This window comes from Merops nubicus, unplaced genomic scaffold, assembly GCF_000691845.1.
Source record: "Merops nubicus isolate BGI_N331 unplaced genomic scaffold, ASM69184v1 scaffold26121, whole genome shotgun sequence".
Taxonomy (NCBI): domain Eukaryota; kingdom Metazoa; phylum Chordata; class Aves; order Coraciiformes; family Meropidae; genus Merops; species Merops nubicus.
Window position 1 is genome coordinate 39,899 of NW_008590642.1, and position 8,969 is coordinate 48,867.

Sequence of the window (8,969 nt, forward strand, 5' to 3'; positions counted from 1 at the left end):
ATTCATATGAAATGCAACGGATTCCAGAAAAACTGAAGAAATGCATTTTTCCTCGGGCAATTCATTGTTTTATCATTTCAGAGGTCACATCACCAGGTCTCAGCAAGCAGGAACTGGTGCGTGTGGAGGCCAGGGGACAGGAATATCCTGCACAGGTTCCGCAAGGCCACTCTACCAATGTAGGCCCACGGCAGCTCAGAGCTACTTGGATGAGGACAAACTTAAGAGTTTTCTGTGAAATGAACTTCTACGTTTGGCCAGATGAATTGCTGTCCAGGCTCCACTGATAGCCATAATGGGACCAATGTATAAGGAAGTAAAGGCTGCTAATGTCAGATTAATAACACATTCACTAGAATTCACAAATAAATACTAATTAAAAAAAATTAAACTTTTAACATTTTCAGGCATTTCTGTATCATTGCAAAGGTTATAAAATGTGGACCTACTTATGTATTCTCTTGTAGTTGGTATTTCTTCACAACTCAATGGAATTCAGGCTATTTGGTACTTCAGGAAAAGCAACAAATTTGTTAAGACTTGTTATTGAAAAATCATAGTGGAAAACAATGGTGTTCATGTTTGTGGGGTTTCATGTGGGGCAAAAGAGCTATAGAATTATCATATCATCAAGTTCTTTTAACTTAGATGGTGTTCAATTACATTTTCTCAGTCCATCTTCAGTACATATTTGGAGGCATGATTCTTCCCTTCAGAAACCTTGATGATACTATGAGCTTACGAATGTTTGAGCAATGTCTGTGTCGAGAGAACAGATATGCAGATCTGAAAGTTATGTTATCCTAGGACAGTCTGGAAACATAATGCAAATTGCCAAACTTTATCACTTATTGTTAATACACATTTGTTGTGTGTACAAAACTTGATTCCTATTCAGCTGGACGTGAAATAATATTAAAGCCGTAGCTGAAATGGGCGTGTTTTTCTGTTACTTAATGCAAATAAATTTCTTAATGTAATTTAAACAAGTATATTGTCTTGTACAATAATAAGGGAATTTTTCAAGGTGGTAGTGATATCAGAATTACAGTTATTATTCATACGGTCCGTGACATTGATGTGTAATTTATATTTGGTATCTTCTTGTTTTCCAGGTCTCCCAACAAAGACATGGCTTCAAATGAAAGAGAGATTGTAGTTTGGGTTTGCCAGGAAGAGAAGATTGTATGTGGCCTGACAAAACGTACAACTTGTGCAGAAGTGATTCAAGCACTGCTTGAGGAACATCAGGCAACATTTGGAGATAAAAAGGTCCTTTTTGGAAAACCTAGTGATTACTGCATTGTAGAAAAATGGAGAGGCTCTGAGCGAGTACTTCCTCCCTTGACAAAGATTCTCAGACTTTGGAAGGCCTGGGGGGAAGAGCAGTCTAATTTGCATTTTGTGTTGGTAAAGTCAGATGCTTTCCTCTCATTTCCATTGTGGAAAACAGCTGAAGCTAAGGTAGTACAAAATGTAGAAAAACAGTGGGAGCTCAGTCCAGCAAATTACATGAAGATGTTGCCAATAGACAAGCAAAAGAAAATTGTGAGGAAGACCTTCCGGAAATTGGCCAAGCTTAAACAGGATAGTGTTCAGCAAGAGAGAGATAGTATGGAGACACTGATTCATCTGATCATTTCTCAAGATCATACTATTCACCAACAAGTCCTTAGAATGAAGGAACTAGATCTGGAAATTGAAAAATGCGAAGCTAAATTCCATCTAGATCGTGTGGCCAATGATGGAGAAAATTATGTGCAGGATTCTTATTTAATGATCAGTCCAAATGAGGCTGAACAGCGGGGGAGTAGGCCAGGTGATCAAAAAGAGCTGCATGATTATGTGAGCAAAAGTGAGGGAATTTTACAGGTTGAAGAAAGACTGAAACATCACAAAGAATTAATAGAGAAGCTCTGTGCTGAAATTGAAAGAGAGGTACATGGTATATGCACAGAAAATAATGGAGATGATGTTCACACAGAAGGAGCTGCTAATGCTGAACTGGAAAACTCAAATTTGGAAACCATAAAATATGAATTGGAAAAAAGTATGAAAGATGGTCTGAGAATCAACTCATACCTGAACTGCATTCAGAAAGAACTTACATACAGGGACTCACTGCTTCAAAAGAAAGAAAAAGAATATGAACTTCTTACAGAAGAATTTAATTTACTGCATGTTAAAGACAACCCTGAAACTAGGCTTCCATCAAATGAAGAGCCATCCAAAGGCAGTAGCATCTCCAGTAACAGCAGCGCAGTTCCTGACTTTGTTCATAGAGTGACTAATCTAGACATAAATGATACAGACTCTGACACTGGAATCAGCTCTACACACAGCCAGGACTCTGAAATAACTTCAGGGGACATGGTACTGTTGTCAACATAGTTGAAAACAATCACGTATTTATAAAAAGTTGTATTTTGGAGGATATTTGTAAAAATTATTAAACCTTGACGTCTTGAGAGTTCAGCCCTTCATGATGTTAAAACTGTGGCACCACTTTAGCAAATTAAATAACATCTATTTATGTGCTTAATAATATACTTGTGCTTAAATGCATGGGCTGTCTCATGGGTTAACTGCTAACTGGTATAAGGTTGTTGACTTTGCTAGATCAAGACAGACTGAACCTTGTAATATCAGTACTCATTGAAATAGGAGCACTCTGACTGACTCAGATCAAATGTCTGGAGATCTGATATCTTCTAATCTTTGATTCTACTTCCTCATCTCTCTATTTAGGAACATGAATTAGAGATTAGACTAAACTAGACAGAGAGCTTGATTTTCTGCTCTGTTACACTAGCTTTATTTAGCTGGGGTTTCCCTGCCAGGAAGTTGCTGTAAAAGAATGTATAATTGAGCATATAATCTGTTAAAAATACTTTTTATGATATTGTAGGACAAAGAATATGCAATTGCATTTATACTGTGTATTTAAATTTAGTTTTGAGTTTTCAGGATGTTTTCAAAGACACCTAAGTTCCATTTAAAAAATTATCATACACACATAGTTTTTTTTATTCTCTTTCAGCAGTGTTTAGCTGCTTCTAAAATCCTTAAAAACCCTACTTAACTTCTGTTACCCTGAAGTTGCCCCAGTGATGCTTAAATCCACACAGTTCCTGCCAGCGGGCATGTCAGAACTGCTTAAATCCTGCTTGCGAGACATTCAAATCCAAAGCTCACGCCTAACCCCGGGGGCATTTTCAGCTAGGCTCTCTCCTGCCTATCTCACCAGTCAGATCCACTGTCTTTAGACCTCCTCAGATCATGACTACCAAATAAAACATAACAGAAGGGACAGGCAGGAACCAGACATTTTTGGCTCTGACTAGACACTGTTTCCCAATAGCCAGGTAGTTAGCATTTTCACATAGCAGGTAGGATCTCAAATCCCATCTCATGCTGTTTTGGAGCAGGAATACGGACCTGTAAACCCTGCTTCCTTGGTGAGGACTTTGGGATACAGCTAAACTGATGAATTTTATATAGCTAACTAAATGTTTGGCCCCAGGAGGAAAAAAAAATAAAAAAAAAAATGCAGAACATGAGAATTTTATAACTGTGTGATTAAGTCAAACGATTTTGTTTTGGATGTAGTAGTTGATCACATATCCTCCAGCACACTGCTGCACATCCTCGGTTACTAAACAAGATTTCTAACCCTGAGGTAGAGGCTCTGCTAACAGAGACTACCTGAGTAATTTCTGGGTTGCCATGTTTATATTTTGCAGATCAGTCTGTTTAACACTTTCGATTAAATGAGTTGGATGGAAAAATAGTGACTGTTTCTAAGCAGCTTTAGCTCTAGCAAAATTCAAACTGATCCTGGAATTAAAAGCCTACAAAGTAAATGAACAGACAGTACCTGGAAGGTATAAATGGAAGGTACTTTCGTGTACACTTTTTCCCTTTATGTATTTTTCTTTTCTTAAATGTCTGCCAATCATCTGTTTTCTGAAATGACCAAAGTGCTAAGACTGCTGTTTAGCACATATTTAATATAGAGAAAACAACACAAAACAAAACATAAAACCTTTTCTAAAAATGCAATTTTTGTGTTTTGTTTGTTGTTTGTTTTGTTTTGTTCTGTTCTTTTTAAAAGTTTTTTTTTTAAAATCCTGGATATTATAAATAGTTTCTGTTGCAGGAGTGTCTGATAGTTGCTTTAATATATTTTCTGTTGTGTTTTTGTCATACAGTGTTATTTGAATACTTCAATAATAATGTAAGATTTAGACTCTCCAGCTCCTGATGGAAAAAGAAATATGTATCAAATATCTTATCTCTCTAATAATTTATTAACGCAACTCAACATCTTTTGAACGCTGTAGTAGCACTTTGGCAAGTAGTAATCACAGAGCTCTGAATGTTGAGAGTAGGTTAATGTATTCTATGAGTTCTTGTGAATTTAGCTAGCAGTTATTCCTAATGTGTCATTTTTTTTTTGTATAAACACTTAGGGGATAAAGATTTCACACAGAATAATATTCACAGCTGTGCAGGCTAGTAGAAGACCTGTGGGGGAACTAATTTCCACTGACACTTTGTCAGTTTTATTTCACCTATAGAAACTTGTACTGGTTCTCAGGACTGATCTTTATCCATACTACATAGTTGATTGTACATCCCCTGCAACATGTACATCTTCAGAGTATTACTCTGTTTTAAGAAGAAAATAGGAAAAATAGGTTGGGAGAGAATATTTCTTAAAAAATAAAATAATATTAAAAACTCCAGTGTTTTGAAGTTTGTATTCGAAGCTTATACTTTGCTATCTCAGACAAACTTGTTTCTATCAGAATTTAATGTACAAAATGATTAAAGACTGTGTTCTCTTTGCTGTTTTTCTCCCTCTACTGTTTTCATATATTTGTTTGACCTTATTTTAGGATGTTAAAATTATACTGTATGAACCTTTATGCTCCTTCCTTAACCATTCTTCCTTTGTTTCCACTATCTACGATTTTTTTTTAATTACTTTTTATTTTCTTAAATTCCCTTAAGGAAATGCACAGTCAAACACTTTGGTTCATTTCCTGTTATTCTCTTGAGCCAGTTCCCTTTCAATCTTCACATTTTCATTTATTTTATAATTTTTTCCATGTTCTATGTTATACTTCCTGACAAAGAAGAAGATCAAAAAAGTCATGCTTCAGAGGGAGAATTCTACCCAGGGAGCGGAAATGTGAAATGTCAAAATGAATTGAAAGGCAATTCAGTCCATTACATTCTTCTGTGCAAGGCGGTTTTGATAGAAAGTTACTGCCTCAGAGTAAAATGAATATGTGGTGAGTGGGTGCCAGACTCTGCCTGTGTCATGTCTGGTTTGGGGCAGGATAAGTTGGTCCTTGGTATGAACCTAGGCAGATATCTTCAGTGAAAAGAGCAACTCCTCCCCCTGTTATCCTGGGATAACAGTACTGAAATGAATGGACTTGCTTAATACAAAGTTCTTTGGATCCTGTGTGCTTAAATAGTTTTACGTATATATTTATAACCAATATAACTCCCAGGGAATGCAGTGTATACCCCATTTTCATGTTCCTGCATGACTTTATTATGAACATTTACAAATTTCATGAAGTAGATGAGTCAATTTAATTACCTGCTTCAGTTCCTTGATGACTCTTTCAAATATAAAATATAATTATAATTTGGTTATATATAAATTTACAGTATTTACCATCCATATATATTCTTTAAAATTACCATGTAATTACAAAATTATTACTTTTTTTTTTTTTTCCCTCCACAAAACTCAGCAATCCCCAAGAATTTTTAGCACTTCAGATTTACAGGTTATGTATTTGTCCTCAGACTGTGCATTTGGGGATTGTCTTAGTCACAGTCTTGTACTCCACATATCCATACATATTGCTAAAACACGGTATTCAATTATAAGATACTGACAGTTTGAAATTCACACAGATGAGAACTCCAGCTTGCAGCTTTTGGAGCATGCTCCATGGTGGAGCAGATAGCCACCTGCGCACCATAGAGGGCCCCACACCAAAGCAGGTGGGTGCCCAAAGGAGGCTGTGCTCCCGTGGGAAATGTGTGATGGAGCAGACTACTGGCAGGGCCTGTGGACCTATGGAGAAAGGCTGCTGTGCTGCAGCAGGTTTGCTGACAGGACTTCTGACCGTGTGAGGGACATACACTGGAGCAGTCTGCTCATGAAGGACTGCACGCTGTGGAAGGGACCCACACTAGAGCAGTTCATGAGGAACTACAGACTGTGATAAGAACTCACAGAGAATTTCGTGGAGAACTCTCTCCCATGTGAGGGATCCCATGCCAGAACAGGGGAAGAATGTGAGCAGTTCTTCCCCTTGAGGAGGAAGGAGCAGCAGAAACATATAATGAACAGAATACAACCTCTATTCCTCATCCCCCTGCACCACTCAGGGAGAGGAGATAGAGAAAATAGAGAGTGAAGTGGAACCTGTGAAGCAGAGAGGGCTGGGGGAAAAGTGTTTTAAGATTTGGTTTTATTTCTCATTATCCTACTCTGAATTGTTTGGTAATAAATTAAGATAATTTCCCCAAGTTAAGTCTGTTTTTTCCATGATGGTAATTGATGAGCAATGTCTCCTTGTTCTTACTTCAACCCATAAGATTTTCCGTCCTTATATTTTCTCTCCCCTGTCCAACTGAGGAGGATGAGTGATAAGAGTGGCTTTGGTGGGCACCTGGCATCCAGCTAGGGTCAACCCACCAGAGTGATACATGTTATATTTTCTTTAATAATATGCGAGCATTCCTTGCCAAATTTTTTTGTCTTCTTGTGACTTTTCATTCTGTTAAAAAAAAAAAAAAAAAGATATCAACAATCACTTATAATTTTCCATTTCCAGCTTATGAAACACTGGCTTTATAATAAAATATCTTTGGTAACAACAAATATTTTCATTAACAGTACAAGTGGAATATGCACTTAAGAACAGAAGTCTCTAATCCAAAGGGCTTTTTTTTCCTAAACCTACCTTAGATTGTCTTTTCCTGTCTCATTAGTTCAGTTATCCTGAACATGAATGACTGCTTTCTTCCAACAGTAGCATGCTCATAATGATTACAGAAATAATATTTTTCTTTTCCTAGAGCTGTGGTGTTTATCCGTCTGAGTATTTTACTACAACATTCAAAAGACTTGGCATGTTATAACTTAAAAATAAATTGCTGCTTGCTCAGGGCTCCATCTGACATAAACATACTCAAGACAAATATGACTGAATTTCCACTGTCCATATTATAGTCATTTTATCCATACATTACAACAGTTTGTTTTTTTTTTTTTCCCCTGAAATATTTTTAAATCAGTATGGAGGGTTTTTTTAATAGTCTATTACCTTTGTGATTAAGTGTTTTATAAGATGTAATGTTCTCACTCCAAACTTCGTTGGTTTTGTAATTTAGCAAGCAACTCAGATTATATTGTACTATGTCAAAATCTCATAGTCTTTGCTCAGATAACACTGTGCCTGACTGAAATTGTTTTCTTTCAAAGAGACAGCTGCTGGTATATGAAATACAGATATCAAGATCTTCTTTCTAATACTTAACAGATTTGAACTTTTTGTTAATATGCCTTACATCAAACATAGTTTTTCAGACAGATGATTACAGGCTGATTTCCTAGAATAAAATTTGTGGCTGCTTTGCATCTTCAACAGATCAGGTCCAACTGGAATCCAGTCAATAATTTCAACAGAAGCTGTTAAAAAATTTTTACAAGCCTTCAGGTTTAATTCAGGAAACTGATCTTAATTCCCAGATAAGAACCTATAGCTTCTGACTAGAATTCATGTCAGTTTTCTATCTTATTCATCTGGAATTTGGGGGGGTTTGCATCAATGCCTAATTAAAAAACTAAATGATCATACCATTTTCAAAAATATTTACAATAAGAACTGTTGACTATGATAGTTTTGTCAGCTGAATTCCACATAAGGATGGGAAATGTAGTCTTAGTGCATGTAAATGCAAGTTTTTTCTTATGCAATGACTATATGTGTATTTTGCTTGACTAGCCTGTTGGCTGAGATATTAATTCACCTGAATGTTTGAAAACTTAACTTGTGATATTCAATCTGTTCATTGACATCCATTTTTCAGGAAATAATAGTTCTTTCTGGTGAAAAAGAAAAAACTTCATTTAAGAACAACACAGGGATCATCTTGCAAGGATCCAGTTAAGATAAAGTAAAAAGCCTCGCTGGTACAAGAAGGTCACTGTCAGCTGGAAGTTCAGTTTAATCCTATGAAGTATAGAGGTTGGATAGATCATATAATATTAACTGTGAAGAAAGTCATGCAGTTACTTCATGTGATTAAAAAAAAAAAAGGTCTGTTCCACAATGCAAAACATTAGGGGAGTATACAAGAGACAGAAGTATCTGAGCACTTGACCAGTGCATTCCTGAGAATACTACATCAGCAACTCTGTTACAGATTACAAGAGGAAAGAGATAATTATTTGCATGAAGAAGTAGCTGCTAATTTCTTTCTATATGTAATCGGAGTTTTTCCTAGATACAGAGAGGGACCTTTTGATTTAGAGAGTTTTTGTAATTCATGACCTAGAAGTAGCACAGAATCCTTTTGTATTACACTATAATGACAGAAAATATGCAGTATTCTAAAAACGTTCTTTTGCAGGTTACCACAGACTGTGTGAATGTAAGGCTTATTTGACCATTTTTCCCAATTCTGATTTGACTCATCTCCATACTCTACCTAAATAATTGCTAGTCTTATGTATTTGCATCTTCATGCAACTTCTTTTATGTTCTCATCTGAACTTCTTTCAGTTATTCAGTGGTTAGATAAGATTTTGTTTAGAATTTCTTCCAGCATCGAATGTCGTGGTCTTTTATTTTATGTTCATTCCTCTTTTGCTTTAGATCAGCCTTAGTTTTTATTTCTGAGTGCGATTCCCAACCTTGTGAGTCCTTCAG

At 36.2% G+C, this 8,969-nt stretch overlaps 1 protein-coding gene across 1 annotated transcript; it reads left to right on the plus strand.

The window, feature by feature from the left end:
- Positions 1-1,122: 1,122 nt before the first annotated feature.
- RASSF9 (Ras association (RalGDS/AF-6) domain family (N-terminal) member 9) lies at positions 1,123-2,391 on the plus strand. The gene has a single exon (XM_008950032.1). It carries the CDS (start codon positions 1,132-1,134, stop codon positions 2,389-2,391), a length of 1,260 nt encoding a protein of 419 aa, XP_008948280.1. The 5' UTR covers positions 1,123-1,131.
- Positions 2,392-8,969: the final 6,578 nt, after the last annotated feature.

Bases quoted from the DNA above. Each gene is read 5' to 3' on its own strand.
- RASSF9 (XM_008950032.1), top strand. From the start codon at position 1,132: ATGGCTTCAAATGAAAGAGAGATTGTAGTTTGGGTTTGCCAGGAAGAG.